The sequence below is a fragment of the Dermacentor andersoni genome, chromosome 3 (genome assembly GCF_023375885.2).
Source record: "Dermacentor andersoni chromosome 3, qqDerAnde1_hic_scaffold, whole genome shotgun sequence".
Lineage (NCBI taxonomy): Eukaryota > Metazoa > Arthropoda > Arachnida > Ixodida > Ixodidae > Dermacentor > Dermacentor andersoni.
The window spans coordinates 222,902,136-222,918,533 of record NC_092816.1 but is presented as its reverse complement, the minus strand read 5'-3'; the positions used below and the strand labels follow the sequence as shown (position 1 = coordinate 222,918,533).

The 16,398-nt window shown below is 48.2% G+C and overlaps 1 protein-coding gene across 2 annotated transcripts in view; it reads left to right on the top strand.

Annotated features, from left to right (window-relative positions):
- The window catches only part of vib (phosphatidylinositol transfer protein vib), a 79,983-nt gene that overhangs the window by 50,410 nt on the left and 13,175 nt on the right, over positions 1 to 16,398 (top strand). For both annotated transcript variants that reach the window (XM_050183860.3, XM_050183852.3), the window contains one exon: positions 3,772 to 3,945. In XM_050183860.3, coding sequence (XP_050039817.1) covers positions 3,772 to 3,945 — 174 coding nt within the window. The remainder of the gene's footprint in view (positions 1 to 3,771; positions 3,946 to 16,398) is intronic.

Sequence of the window (16,398 nt, the reverse complement as noted above, 5' to 3'; positions counted from 1 at the left end):
ATTTTTTCATAGTTTCTGGCTTGTCAGACCTCCACTTATAGTGAAATGGGCTTTTCTTGTGGTTACAGAAGCTTGATATCATTTAAGTGCCTTTCATAAGGATATGCTCGCAGACTAGTTAGTGTGACTTGATCACCAACGTTGTACAGTGCCTTCATTAGCCTAGCACAGAATCTAGAAAAATAAAGCACACAGGGACATAAACGGAACAGGCACGAGCACCTGTCCCGGTTGTGTCTTTGTGTGCTTTTTTGTAGATTCTGCGCTGAAACATTAATTAATAATTGTGTATTATCAACTAGACCGAAGAAATGCTTTGCCTTCCTTAAGTTCATACATGCTGTGCAACAATTCAGTGTCGCTTTATTGTTGCCTTGAGGCAGTTACTATGGTGGGTGCAGGTTTCCATTCAATGTTGGTCCTTGTATGATAATTAGCTTCATTTCTTTTTATGAATGGAACAGCACATATCTATACAGCGCAAACACTGTACACATCAAGGACATACAAAGAGATCTGTTCATATCCTGCATCGCAGCTTGGGGCAATTTGTCCCACACCAAAGTAGAAAGCACAGGAAAGCTGGGGACAGTGCAGCTTGAGCAGAGATCTACAACTCCAGAAAACATTTGGCACAGTATGGCAAGGACACGTGTAAGATTATTTAACAGAATTATACACAGTCTTGCGAAATGCTGAAAGAACAGCGAACTACTTGCAGAAGTTGGATAACTTTGGTGTAGCACGCAGTGACCTGCCATTTTATTCTATTAGATTTAAATTATTTATTAGATTTTTTTCAATACTCCCAGGGCCATAAGCATTACAGAAAGAAGGGGTATACAAAATCGGCGGTGGTTTCCTTAAATTTGTTGACATTGGTGATAGGAGCAATGAAGGCAGGGAGATGGTTCCAGTAATTTCCAGTTCGAGGATGCCTACCTTGAAGTTGTGGTCAGTTCGTGAAGATATATAAGATAGAGAAATGAGTAACTTATCATTGCAACAAGTGGATCATAAGCCATCAAAAAGGCTTCGAAAGAGTGATTGATTTGTACAAAACACTTGTTTTCAACTGAATGCTTTTTATTGTATAGGTTTTACGTTGACCCAAGCCATTATTAGCTGTGCTGGGAATTTATTTATGGTACAAGCCAAATGGCCACTTATGTGTAGGCACAGCACCTCTTTCTTTTTTGCTAGTGTTTCATGTGACAGCTTTGCACAGAACACTTCTGTGTGCATAGGTTCGGCATCTGTTGTAATGCCTGCATGAACTTCAGAATATGGATTGCTCGTAGCGTGAACGAACATGTTAGTGCATTTGCTGCAGTGGGGTGTAGCCCCGAGCGCAGTGTTGCATTGCAAGCACTTTTCATGAGAGGCCATGCGTGTGCAACATGCGCGACTCTAGTTGTAACCGCAGCATGCTTGAAGATATTAAGAAACTCGAAATTCTGAGGTGGGCAGCATAGCTTTCTACTAGATTAGTTGAGGGAACTATAAGTACACATTTTTGCAACCACCATATGAACAGTGGACACTACTGCGTAGATTTTTCTGCGACTTGGCTTGGCTTTGCTGAAAAGGCACGCTGTGGCCTCTTATTGTTTGTTATGGTATGGCTATGTTGCTTGTTAGTGCACGATGATGAGCAGTTGGGATTTTTTATATTCCGAGCTATTTCACTACCACAGAATGGTTGCTTGCTGGGTTGGTTGGTTCATTGCAACTTATGTAACAGCACGAAACATAAGGGAGGGATGACGATAGAGACCTAGTGAAAAGAGTACTGTTTCCCTCAGTTTCCATTGTCATCCCTTCCTTATGTTTCGCGCTGTTACATAAGTTCCATTGTCACAAACAGTGCATAAGTAAGTCCCAACATTTTCGAGTACGACTGTTGCCAGTGCTAGGAAACTTCTCGCCCCCAGAAAAGGAGGGAGGTGAGGTAACTTTTAATAGTTTAGTGTTTTGGAAACGGTATGACAAGAATTGGTGGCTAAATCAGGCTAAACATTGCTGTATAACCGTGATGACATATTAGGTTAAAATGATAAAGATTTTGTGAAAAAGCAGCACACAGCATACAATTTATGGTGTGGGCAAAGCAGTGTGGTTACATTGTCCATTCTCTTCCTTGTATTGTGTTCTGTGCACTGCTTCCCCTTTCAAGAAGTTTCAAAAGCAGTTTGAAGGCCAAACTGCAAAGTTTGGAAGAATTCATGTACTGCTCATAATTTCCATGCTGAAATTAAGTGCCGTACTTTCAGTGCGTGCATGCTGCTGCCAGATTTTCCACGAGTTCTTTCTTTATTGTGAGGCTCTATGGTGGCCAGTAACAGCACAAACTTCTGAACTAGATGGCAGGTCTGATGTGATGCTGTGTTTATACTTGCTGAAGTGAGGAAGAAGATACAGGCCAAAGAAAAATTCATTCAGACACTGTAGATTACTCTGTGGTTAGCAACACTCTGATACAAAAGGTGCAACTGTCAGCGTGCGCACCAGGCTGGTTTCGAATGTCCTTGCCTTGGAATGGATGGAAGGAGCTGGCTGTCCTTATTTTTAAGGTGATAGGTTTTTTTTACCTACTTCGCCCTCTTTGGATGGCAATCGGTTGATCTCGCACGATGAATACGTTGAGAAAGGAGGGAGAAAGTGCAGGTGCAGAGGAAGAGCAAAGTACCTGATTTGTTGGCGCAGGTGCTGGTGATGTCGTCTACTAGTTGCGGAGGTTGTGAGGGTGTACACCAGCTGCGAGTGCGACCGCTTCATGGATAGCCAATGCGACAAAGTTGCAGCCAGGATACTTGCTACGGCTTGCTGCGGAGTTTCAACTTTAGTGCAGTGACTGCAATAAGCTATAGTGCATCGTGGTACAATTTGGCAAAGTGGCTGGCTGGCAGTGAGATTAGCACACCATGTATCTTCTGATGTGCCCATATAAGGTGTCGTGATTCACGGATGGCATGGTGATATGCAGCCTACACAAAAAAGCTATTGCTGGCTTTGACAGTTGCCTTTGGTGGTTTCTTCCATAATTTTTGCACTGAACCAAATTGCATGGAGTAACAACAGGCTGCTCAGTCAAAGCACTTTTTGCATGCCTCCCATCACCTGTTGAATTTCCTTTAATCTGCTTGTATAAATGTGCTGCTCTTCACAATGGGTCCTGGGATACCTTATTATCACTTGTAGTGCATGCAGACTTTCTTGTTTTGCATGATTGAATGTTTAAGTCTGCTGTCTCATGGACAAATAGGAACTTTATGAACTAACCGGTATGTGTAGTGAATGTTAAATGCCATGTCCAGTGCTCTTGTGAATTTGCTGTCCATTATACATTTTGCTCTGAAGGCATCAAAGAGAGGTGGGACAATAAAAATGTATGCATCAGGGTAAATGATAGCAACTTGGAGGAAAGAAAAACAGTAGCATACTTGGGGATGAAACCTTCAGTGTGATATAAATTAGTAAAGAATGAATGTCTATAAGCATTGCATATAGTATCGGACTGGATCAATGTAAAGGCACAGTTTGTGCATTTTTTAAATGTACTTGGATCCTGGTACTTGAATGACGTTACCTCAAAAAGCAGTTCCAATTTGGAGAAGCCAGTGAAGATTTTTCAGCACCTTGTTTTTTCTTTATTTTTTTATATTTTAAGGCAGACCTGTAGGTTCGGTTTGTGCCACCGCATTTTGCATGGTTCTTGGGGGACACAAGCGTGTGTGCGTAGAGGCCCTGTCTTGTGCACGGCTGATGCAGGACTACAAAGAGGACGAGGACCCGTCGACTTTTGTGTCCAAGAAGACTGGTCGAGGTCCCCTGAAGGGGGACTGGATGAAGACCTGCAAGCCGGTGATGTGTGCATACAAGCTTGTCACAGCCGAATTCAAGTGGTTTGGCCTGCAGAGCCGCATCGAGGCCTACATTCAGAAAGTGAGTTGTGTAGGTCATAGAGTTTCTTCCGGTTTCCCAGAGGGGAAACCGATGCTGTAACCGGCCACGGTGGCCCACTGGCCACCGTGGCACATTGTTGAGCTCGAGGTAGCAGGTTCGATGCCGTCCGAGGCGGCCGCATCTTGAGGGGGAAGGTCAAAATGCGCCAACACTCGCGCACTTAGATTTAGGTGCGCACTAAAAACCCCAGGTGGTCAAAATTAATCTGGAGTCCACCACGGCCTCATAATCGGGTCACAGTTTTGGCACTTACAATCCGAGAATTAAACTTTCTTTTTAACCATTTAACACCGGAATTAACAAAGGCGCAGCAGAAGATATTGTCGCAGGAGATATTTAACTTCCTTTAGCCTTTGTGAACGTATGCCAGCCCTTGTGAACGAATGCCAGCATTATCTTGTGTGAAGACTTATACTCTGTTGAACTTTTGGGGTTGCGAATTAGTGACATGTGGAACATAAGCAAAGAGATGTTGAACACATACCGAAAGAAAATAAGACTCTAAGGCAGCTCCAGGCATAACTTGTGCAAAAATGTTTATTTTTCACTAAAGGTGATTTATAGTTAATGAATGGGCAACACAACTTTTCTGGTGACTTATGGCTGTTGAGAGCACTGAATACAGTTGACATTTTTGGTTCAGACAGAGGTGCACATTGCACTGTCTGTCCCTTGCACCCTGGTCACTTGCATAGTCGGCATGTGCTGATGACAGCTGGCCAGTGTGCGGTGCTGTCAGTGCTAATGCAGGCTACAGGCACACACTTCACTCGACTTCTCTTCCTCTTGGGCAGCTGTTGTCACTTATAACCTCCAGCTAAAGACGTGCGCCAAGCTCCTTTTTAACGCAAGAGGACTCGAATGTTCATCCCCTGCAAAAAAAACAAGGCACTTTCCACGTCTTTAGACAACATGTTGCTACAGCTAATGAGTGCCACAAATATAAAATGTCACGAATTTGTGACTTACCTTAACCCAAATGCTAATGCACTATGGTGAGCCATCAGCATTTCATCGATGATAACGAAGTGGCGCCTGCTAACATGCAGCTCCACGTGCTATTTCATTATCGTCGATTAAATGGCGATGGCTTGCCATAGTCTATTAGAACTTGGGCTGAGGTAGTCGCTGCAGGAACAGCTCGCGCGAGATGGAGGCATCCAGTGCAGCAGAGCTGTCTCCAATGAGATGCTGCATGTGACGCAGAAGCTCTCTGGGTTCTATGTCACTAAGCTCCTCTGCTGTGAGCAGTTGCTGCAGTCTATGCTGTTCCGACTCGTGTGTCCAGCGTATGAGTTCTGTTTCAGAACATCGTACGGGTTTTGAGGAGGCAGGGAGCGGAGAATATCCCTGACTATGGCGATGACGGGAGGCGGTAACACACCGATGACGTGGTCGAACTTTGCGGCTTGTGACATCACGCGGTGCCGTTGAAAAAGCTGCTCAATGCTAAGAAACCAGAGTTCTGAGTTTGTCTGCCAGAATTTGGGTAGCTTGATGTTGGCGATGACAGGGTCACTTGCCGTAGCATTGTGGGGTGCGGTGTCTGTGGTCTGTTGTGAAGAGGTTTCTGGCGGCGTGGCCCAGGAAATGAGAATAGCCTTGCGAAATCGGGTGGATGACCTGGTGGCATGTTGCCATCCAGTGTCTGGGTCACCACTTGCTGGAAGACGTGTGGTTTATGATCTTCCATATTTTTTAATACTCGTCAGTCGAGTACAGACGAAATCACTGAACGCAGTTGGTCTGATCGTTTCTTGTTCGAGCGCGCGGTGCACTGAGCCGCGTGCTTAGGCGCCATCTCGTTATCGTCGATTAGTTACCGATGGCTCGCCATAGCACAAATTAACTGCACCCTCAAATTCACTACACACCTTTCATAATCTCTGGGATGGAAACATCCTGAAGAAATTTTGAAAAAATGAACTTGTTTTCTTTTTGGAAAACCTGTGGAATATAGTTCACACTGCATGTGCGAGCTCCTTGTGTAACATTCGCGGTGCTGGTCGCATTCTACATTGCAATCTGCAGATAAGATTGCCCTGCTTGCCGCGATATCTTCCTTTCTTTTGCCACTCCCTGATTGGCTGCTTAGCGCTCAAAAAGCACGTCGCGGAACGAATAAACGTAATTGTCTTCCTGGCGCTGCGTGGGTCGTCTGTTCCTTGGGCCGGTCGTCTTGCCGCCCTCGGAGTCTAGCAGTTGAATACGTAACAGCTGGTGGCAGCGGACTGCGGACAGCGGATGGAACGCACATCAGTGGTGGCCTTGGCATCCGGTTTGGCGAGAGCTCGGCTTACTTGACTTCATTGGGAGCATTGGCGACATTTACTTGGTAGTCGAGGCCTTTTAACTTTGCTAAATATTAGTACATGTAAGAGTAGCACTTGTTCTCAGCAGTCACGAACCTCACATCATTAACGAAACCCAACCTAGTGTTGCTAGCAGAAGAGTTAGGTATCCCTGTACAGAAGTCGATGCGTAAACCTGCAATTATTGAAGCAATATTCAAATGCAGAGCGAACAACGACGAAGTCGAGGAATGTTGGAAGACAATTTCCCAACAGCTAAAAGAAAGAGATAGAACTGAAGTTAAAAGAGATGCAGCTGCATAGCCTTGAACGAACTGAAAGTTTCAACATGCGCGGATACATGCAACCTTTCAGGGCTGGTAGTGACATCACTTTGTACCTTGCCAACTTTGAGAGGACGTGTACTAGAGCAGCTCTTGCAGAAGAGACCTGGTCGCAACGCCTCTGGACATTGCTTCCAAACGAAGCAGCGGACGTAATCGCGAGAATGCCTGATGAAGATGCGCGTGACTACATTAAAGTAAAGCTTCAGCTGAGGCGAAGGTACAGCTTGTCTAGAGAAGCCTTAAGGATGAAGTTTCATAACACGAGGCGTAGTCAAGGGGAGTCATTCTCGGAATTCGCCTATAAATCCATGAGCTTGTAGAATAATGGCTTAAAAGTGCCAACGCATATGAGAACAAGCAATGTCTAATTGAAGTATTCGTGCTAGAACAATTCTATGCGTCTCTTCCGGAGCAAATGCGCCTGTGGATTCAGGACTAGTCAAACGTAGATACGTTGCAAATGGTAGCCACTTTGGCTGACAAGTACAGTTCCCGCAGAATGGAAACTCCAGAAGTGCAAAAGAAACCGTTGGGAGCATTCAAAAAGTTTCAGAAAGGAGCGAGAGAAAGCAACCAAGGGAAATCTGACAATGTTCCCGCCCAAGTGCATGCAGTCAACTCGAGTGAACCAAAAAGTTCCAAGTTTGAAGAAAAACGACCGTTAGTCTGTGTGGGAGATGTGGGATCCCCACATCTGTCACAAATGCCAACAACCAAGCCATAACGCAGTAGGGTGCCGACAAGCAATTGTGTCCGTTAACTTGCTAGCTGAAGAGAGCGATTTACTCTTGCCTTACACCTATGACATGACGATGAATGGTGTCGGTTGCAAGGTTCTACGTGACACAGGAGCAACATTTGATATCGTCCATCCGTCGTTTGTTAAGCCCGAAGACTTTACCGGATTGTGTGTATGAGTGCGTCAGACAATCATGACATTAAACAATGGTTGCCAGCCTCCCACTATTGCTCTTAGATGGTGCTGCATGTCAGTGCCGGAAAACATTGTTGCGAATTTGTGACAACTGGCACTTGAGCCAGAAAGCATATTGCTGTGGCACAGGCTTCACTTATTCAGTATGTTGCGAATTCATGACAATCGGTGTTAAAGGGTTAAATTGATGCTATGCATGCATGGGAATTCTGGGAAGAGGGGCTTTCATGTGCTGTGTGGTACCAAAAAAAGAAATAATGGCTAGTTCGCACATGACCAGGAAAAGGCAACAGGCAACAAGAAAACCGGTAAATCAGTGATTGGCACAGCAAAACTGTGATCAAGTCATACACCACCACACAAGCAAAAGCAGCAAACCACATCAATTGCAGCTTATCAGGGAGTGTACAGTCTCTGAAGAGTTTTGGAGGTGGCCGTTATGCAAGTACCAAGTCGCAACTCCACGTCAATGGAAGATGGTTCGACCAGTCTAGGCCATGAAAGCCAAGAGCTAGCAAATCTTGAAGACACATCAGGCAACCACTGTTCTGTCTGTCACAATGATTTAAGTGCTACAGTAAACTCTCAGTTGTGCGAACATCAGCTTAACGAATATTTCAGAATAACGAACTTTAGAAAATCTCGGGCGGTTTTCCTATGCATTCTATGCAAAAATCTTAAGTTAAATGAATTTCTGAATAGTGAATATTTCAGTTGAACGAACTTGAGGCTCCTGGTGGACAGTAACACCGGCTAACATTAGAAACTGCTGGTATGAATCAGACCTTTTCCCCCTGTGCGGTGAAAGCGAGAACCTGCTGAAGAGAACCAAGACATTCTATGAATATTTCATTCGAAGAAAGCTTTACTTATGCGACTGTGACCATCTTTTGGGCCAAGCCGGGTTCAAGACGAGCTGAACCATCCATATCCATTTACACATTGTCACAGCATCCTCTAGGAAACTTGCATAGATGGGGGCGCTAGCTTTTTATTTATGTAGATTGCAGGAAATTTATGTCCTGGGTATAGTGTAGTAGAATACTGGGGAGTGTGGCATGACAGAACTAAGGTGCAGGTGCTGCGGAGAATGAAATAAATCGCAAGAGGCGCAGTGTGCAACTGGCGGGCTCTGGCATGCTGACTGTGCCATCCGCACCTTCATATTTCGCCAAAGCTGCCTTGTCTTCTGTGAAAATGCACGGTGTTCTTGCTCTACTGTGTCGTATTTGAGTAGCTGGAGAAAGTGTTGGGAGATACCCGCCGTGGTTGCTCAGTGGCTATGGTGTTGGGCTGCTGAGCACGAGGTCGCGGGATCGAATCCCGGCCACGGCGGCCGCATTTCGATGGGGGCGAAATGCGAAAACACCCGTGTACTTAGATTTAGGTGCACGTTAAAGAACCCCAGGTGGTCGAAATTTCCGGAGTCCTCCACTACGGCGTGCCTCATAATCAGAAAGTGGTTTTGGCACGTAAAACCCCATCATTTAATTTTTTTTTTTTTTTTTAAGTGTTGGGAGATAGGAGAATGGCCAAAATGAGGTCAAGCAAATGGTATTTGCTTTGTGCCCGATTGCAACAGTCACCACAGCTCATGTGAAGAGGCCCAGTCACTTTTTTTTGTGTCACAGTCGTACCTTATCACTGCAAATTGTGATCATGCAGTGTTGAGAGAAGGTAGCTCTACGTGAAGAAACCACTGTCCACGAATTCCACTTTGAACCTCAATTCATACAGCATGCATTCCAAGAAAATCAATTGGAGAATTATTTCCTCGCGATCTGTCACCTCTAAAGGATACTGTTGTTACCGTACGTGTATGTGTGCAGTAAGAGACATTTACATTGTTCTTTAGCACATAGAGGATCAATGCGCAAAGAATGTCTGACTTTACGCACTTTTTGCTAAGTTGCGTAAACTTGGATGCCACTGCCCACACAAGGAACTCACAGTTGTAATGTCTGTGGTTCTTTGATTTCGTTTTTATGCAGTAATTGAACTAGGAATGGAAAGCTAAAATGTTAGGATGTATTAGGAAGGGTCCCTTTGCATCTGCCAGCCAGATTTGTATTTGTACATTGTTTTTGGTACATTGTAATGTGCTAGATGTGCTGGTGTGCAGGATCTTCATTTCTGACAACTTATTCTGAGCACACCTGTGGTGTACAGCACCTCCTTTCACATCGTTGCGCACAGGGCCCGCTCTCCGCTCGGGCACAGCACACTTCCCAGTATTCCAGTACACTACCTTCTGGGCCATGCTCTGCCAGCCAGGGTTGCCCAAGCACAAACTCGAGAAGTAGCTGTGAAATACCATAGTGTCACGTGGTGGTGACGTTGAAGAACACAGTAGCAATACTGTGAAAGACAAAACTAACTTTTATTGGGCGAACCTGTGCCCACAAAAACAGGCTACACTTATAGCGCAATGATAGTGGCGAATACAGTCGGCGATCGTCGAAAATCTGATCAGCAGGTCAAGCGCGTTGGCTTTTATACAGCAGTCGTTGAATGTTCCAGACTAATCGCTGGGACCCGTGTGTCTTCCACAAAGTTCTACACTATTTGCGTCACGTGATGAAATCGGATAACACAAGGTTCGGCGACAACAGACAGCGGATAAAAGCATTGATAACATTCCAGAAAATTCTGATACAGTCAACGACCGATTTTTCGGACCCTCTAGGGAACGTAAAAATGTCTGAAAATTCAGGCAGTCCGAAAAAATGAATGCATGCAAAAAAACGCACCTTTTTTTTCTTTTTTTCTCGTATCTAGAGGTAAAGGGCGAAGTACCAGGCTTCCAAAACCCTGCCAAAGCATCAGTGAAGTGGCTATAAAAAGAGGCATCCAAGAACTCTGTATGCAGCCAACTGCCGGTTTATTATGTACATGTGCATCGTGGGGCAGCCGGTGTTATTGCTGCAGTGGCTTGAAGAACTTGTTGATTGCTGTTTGGACGGCGTTCCGGTTGCATGCGATCATATTCGGCTCGATCTGAGCAAGGGTCATGTCAGCATTGTACACCGATGAGAGTCAACGGTGCTTACGTCAACTCGGCGCTTGTAGGCGGCGCAGGCATTGGCTCCTCATTTTCAACATCGGAGTCTTCTGAATCCCCCACAACCTGACGGACTATTTCCTCGTCAGTCAGTTGTGCGCAGAAGTCGAGCTTGTTGTCAGCGTTAACAGACTGTCAACAACAAACCGACGGTACCGCTTTCTGCGCTTCGATGCCATCGGCGAGGACGACGAAGACGGAGTGGGGGCCATCGCAGGCGAGCGAAATCCTCAAGTTGCGAACAATGGAGTTCGCTGATGAGCGTCGAAGCACCTAGGCCTAGCGTTGCAGAGCACACTTGACACAACAGCACAACCACACACCACGCTCGCCAAAACGTGGCCTGCGCATGCCTGCGCAAACAAACAAAATGGCGCCGCTCCGGAAACTCCGCTGGAGGCGGAAGTGCGGCGATGAACACAGCCAGTGTGGCCACACCAAGTCGGTGTGTGATGGCTAGATTCAGCTAGTTGTGGTTCAAAGCGATGATATGCTTCGGCTGCAAGTCTATTTCCTTCGCAAGGGCGCTGCGCGAGGAGCCAAAGGACCTTCCGTTGCGTCAAAAAGCCCGGAAAATTGGACGGCGGGGGGTTCGAGCGTCCGAAACTTCAGATGTCCTTATACATTGATTCTATGGGGCTCGTGGCTGTGCTGCGAAGACATCTGAAATATTAGGCATGTCCGAAAATTTGGGCGTCCGAAAATTCAGTCGTTGACTGTACATGCAGGCACGCCCGTCGCCGTGCGACAACATTTGTTAGGCGGTGAAACGCGTCACCTGATAAAGACAAGTACACGTGTCGCCATCCCCCTCATAAAAAGCATCGACCCGATTCCGCGAACAAACGAAAGCAATAAAGAAAAACACCCGTAGCAAAGAGAACAACAAAATAAGGAAGTTTGTCAGCGTCCGTAAAATGGTTTGACTCACCACGTGGACCGCTTCAGATCGTGTGCGGCGCCGCTGTGAATGCGAAATGCCGTCTGGCACGACGTCATAGTCCAGTGTGCCAATACGTCAAACGACCTTGTAGGGTCCCAAATAGCGTCGCAATAGTTTCTCACTCAGCCCTCGTCGGCGTATCAGGGTCCAAACCCAAACATGGTCGCCGGGCTGGTACTCGACAAAGCATCGTCGCAGGTTGTAGTGTCGGCTGTCGGTACGCTGCTGGTTCTTGATTCGTAGGCGGGCGAGCTGTCAGGCTTCATAGGCGCGCTGGAGATTGGTAGCGACATCAACATTCTGTTCGTCAGTGACGTGCGGCAGGATGGCGTCGAGCGTCATCGTCGGGTTCCTGCCGTAAACCAATGTGAACGGCATGATCTGTGTTGTTTCTTTGCACCTTCGTGTTGTAAGCGAATGTTACATACGGCAGGACCGCGTCCCACGTCTTGTGCTGGACATCGACGTACATTGCTAGCATGTAGGCGAGGGTCTTGTTCAGGCGCTCCGTGAGACCATTTGTTTACGGATGGTAGGCAGTTGTCCTGTGGCTTGTCTGGCTGTATTGCAGAATGGCTTGGGTGAGCTCTGCTGTAAAGGCTGTTTCTCTGTCGGTGATGAGGACTTCTGGGACACCATGTTGCAGCAGGATCTTCTCGACGAAAAATTTCGCCACTTCGGCTGCGCTGACTTTTGGTAGCGCTGTAGTTTCAGCGAAGTGGGTGAGATAGTCCGTTGCCACGACGATCCACTTATTCCCGGATGTTGACATCGGAAACGGCACCAACAAATCCATCCCAATCTGCCGGAATGGTCGGCGAGGAGGTTCGATCGGCTGTAGTAATCCTGCTGGCATTGTCGGTGGTGTCTTACGTCGCTGACAGTCTTGGCATGTCTTGACGTAACGGGCAACGTCGGCGTTAAGATGCGGCCAGTAATACCTTTCCTGTATCCTCGACAGCGTCCGGGAGAATCTGAGGTGCGTCATGTAGGGCGTGCAGTACTTCTGGACGCAGCGCTGACGGTACAACAAGAAGGTAGTTGGCGTGGACTGGTGAGAAGTTCTTCACGAGCAGGTTGTTTTGTAGCGTGAACGAAGACAACCCGCGCTTAAATGCCTTAGGGACAATGTCGGTGCTCCCTTCCAAATACTCGACGAGGCCTTTTAGCTCCGGGTCTGTTCGTTGTTGTTAAGTGAAGTCTTCCGCGCTTATTATTCCAAGGAAGGCATCGTCATCCTCATTGTCTTGCAGCGGGGGATCGATGGGGGCGCGTGATAAGCAGTCGGCGTCAGAGTACGTGTTTTCTTCCGGACTTGTATATTACGGTGACGTCATATTCTTGCAGTCTGAGGCTCCGCCGCACCAGCCGTCCTGAAGGGCCCTTTAAGTTAGCTAGCCAACACAATGCGTGATGGTCGCTGACGACTTTGAATGGCCTGCCGTAGAGGTAAGGGCGGAATTTCGCTGTAGCCCAAATGATGGAGAGGCATTCCTTTTCAGTCATAGAATAATTGCCTTCCGCTTTTAACAGCGACCGGCTAGCATAAGATATCATCTGTTCAAGTCCGTCTTTCCTCTGGACTAGGACGGCACCGAGGCCTAGGCTACTGGCGTGAGTGTGGATTTCGGTATGGGCGTCCTCGTCGAAGTGTGCAAGTAACGGCGGCGACTGCATGTGTCGTTTGAGTTCTTGAAATGCATCGGCCTGTGGCGTTTCTCACTTGAACTCGACATCACATTTGGTTAAATGTGTTAGCGGCTCCGCGATGCATGAAAAGTCCTTGACAAAGCGCCTATAGTAGGCACGCATGCCAAGGAATCTGCGCAGTGCCTTCTTGTCGATTGGCTGCGGGAACTTATGCGATGGCAGCTGTCTTCTGTGGGTTGGGGCATACTCCAGATTTGCTGATGACGTGGCCTAGGAACAGAAGCTCATTGTAAGCGAAGCGGCACTTTTCGGGCTTGAGTAGGCCCTGATGACTTGATGGCCTCTAATACTGTCGCAAGCTGCCTAAGGTGATCGTGGAAATTGCCGGCGAAGACAGGAACGTCATTCAAGTAAACAAGACACGTCTGCCACTTCAATCCTGCTAACACCGTGTCCACGACGCGCTGAAACGTTGCAGGCACCAAGCGCAGTCCGAATGGCATGACCTTGAACTCGTAGAGGCTGAAGGCAGTCTTTTCGCAATCTCTCTCGTCCACTTCTATTTGCCAGTAGCCAGATTTGAGGTCCATTGACGAGAAGTATTTTGCATTGCAGAGCCGATCTAATGCATCGTCTTTTCGTGGAAGGGGGTATACGTCCTTCTTCATGATCTTGTTCAGTCGACAATAATTGACGCAGAAGCGTAGGGTTCCGCCCTTTTTCTTCACCAAGACAACAGGGGATGCCCACGGGCTTTTCGACGGCTGGATGATGTCGTCACGCAGCATTTCGTCGACTTGTTGCCTAATAGCTTCACATTCTCGCGTCGAAACTCATTAAGGGCTCTGGCGGAGTGGTCGAGCGCACTCTTTGGTTATTATGCGATGCTTTGCGACTGGTGTTTGTCGAATCCTCCATGACGTCGAAAAGCAGTCTTTGTATCGTTGAAGCAGACTTCTGAGCTGTTGCTGCTTACTCATAGGAAGACTTGGATTTACGTCGAAGTCTGGTACTGGGGCTATCCTCATCGGGGTAGATGCGGAAGAATCCGAGAGGACAAAGGCATTTCTGGTTTCCACAATTTTCTCGTTGTACGTGATTGTCGTGCCCTTGTTGATGTGCTTGAACTCTTGGCTGAAGTTGGTTACCATCACTTCCGTTTTCCCTCCGTAGAGTCGAGCGATCCCTCTTGCGACGCAAATTTGACGGTCTAGCAGTAGACATTGGTCACCCTCGATGACGCCTTCTACGTCGGCAAGTGCTTTGGTGCCAACGGAAATGACAATGCTGGAGCGAGGCAGGATGCTGACTTGACTTTCGAGCACGCTTAAGGCATGGTGACTACGAGAGCGCTCCGGCGGTATCGCTTGATCTTCAGACAGGGTTATTGATTTCGAATTCAGGTCAATGACTGCGCTGTGTTGGTTTAGGATGTCCATGCCGAGAATGACATCATGTGAACATTGTTGGAGGATAACGAAGGTGGCAGGGTAAGTCCGGTCACGAACGGTAATTCTTGCCGTGCAGATTCCAGTCGCCATAATCAGGTGTCCTCCAGCGGTCCGAATTTGAGGTCCTTCCTATGCAGTCTTAACCTTCTTCAACTGGGCGGCGATGTGTCCACGCATGACGGAGTAATCGGCCCCTGTGTCGACTAAGGCAGTAACTGCGTGGCTGTCGAGAAGCACGTCCAGGTCGGTGGTTCTTTGTCTTGCGTTACGGTTAAGTCTTGGCGTCGGATCACGTCTGCATCGCGTTGACCAGTGGCTGGTATGTGGCGTTGTCAGGTCCTTGGTCGGTGCATTCTTTGATTCCAGGCTTCATCGGGACGGCGGTGTGTCGTTATTATGTTGTTGAGATATGGTCTCTTCGGTATCTTCGGCGGCGGCGGAGGATCTTAGTCCGTTCGACGAACAGCAACCGCACCCCTATCGGTTGCTGCTTTTAGTTTTCCGGATATGGGGCTCGCAGAGCGGCCCCGGGCTGGGCCGGTGTATGGTCGGCGCTGTGGCGACAGGTAGCGGCCTGGAGACGGTGAACGGGACGGTCGTCGAGGGCTCCACTGAGTAGCGGCGAGGTAGTCGGCGATATCGCGAGGTCATTCGCCAATCTGTGGTCGCGGCGCGTTAACGGCGAACCCTGGGAGTCCCATCTCCCTGTATGGGCTTCGGCGGTAGATGTGCCCGGCTTCTCCGCAGTAATAGCAAAGTGGATGGTGGTTGGGGGCGCGCGATACGTCAGTCTTCCTTGGAATGCCGCGTTGGGTGACGGGTTGGCGTGCTGGCGGCCGGGGGTGGTGGTGGACCATGGAACTGTCGTCACTGGGCCCTGCCGTGGGCACGGAAGGGGAACGTGACGGGGGGCTACAGCGGCGTATGTCATCTCTTGCGGCTGAAGCTGCGGTGATTTAGAGGCTACTCCGAGTTGTTGTTGGAGCTCCTCACGGACGGCATCGGCAATTGAAGCCACTTGAGGCGCTGTGCTGACGGGAACAGCTTCTGTAGCTCCTCCTGCACGACCGCTCGGATAGTCTCGCGCAGGTGGTCGGTGGCCAGTGACTGAACTCCGGCGTAGCTTGTCGAGTTCGTGCGGCGGTTGAATTGCCGGTTCCGCATTTCCAGTGTCTTCTCGATGCTAGTGGCCTCGCGAAGAAACTCATCAACGGTCTACGGTGGATCATTCCGGCGAAAATTTCCTCCTTTACACCACGCATCAGTAGGCGCACTTTCTTCTCCTCAGACATTTCCGGGTCGGCGTGGCGGAATAGGTGGCTCATTTCTTCTGTAAAGATCGCGGTGGTCTCATTAGGCAGCTGCACTCGGGTTTCTAGGAGTGCTTGGGCTCGTTCTCGGCGTACGACGCTTGTAAATGTCTGCAGGAAGCCGCTTTGGAACAGGCCCCATGTCGTTAAGGCGGCTCCTCGGTTCTCGAACCATGTTCTCGCGGCGTCTTCCAATCCGAAAAAGACATGTCGAAGTTTGTCGTCGCTGTTCAAGCTGTTAAAAGCAGCGACCCTCTCGTATGTCTCAAGCCAGGTTTCCGGGTCCTTGAATGTTGAACCGCGGAACGTTGGAGGCTCCCTGGGCTGCTGCAGCACGATGGGGCACGCTGGGGCTGCCGTTGGGGTTGACTGGGCGACGATCTTCCTGGTCGTCTCAGGCAAAAGTCTGTGCTCCAGGGGCAGTCTTTGCAGCCTGCGGCTACCT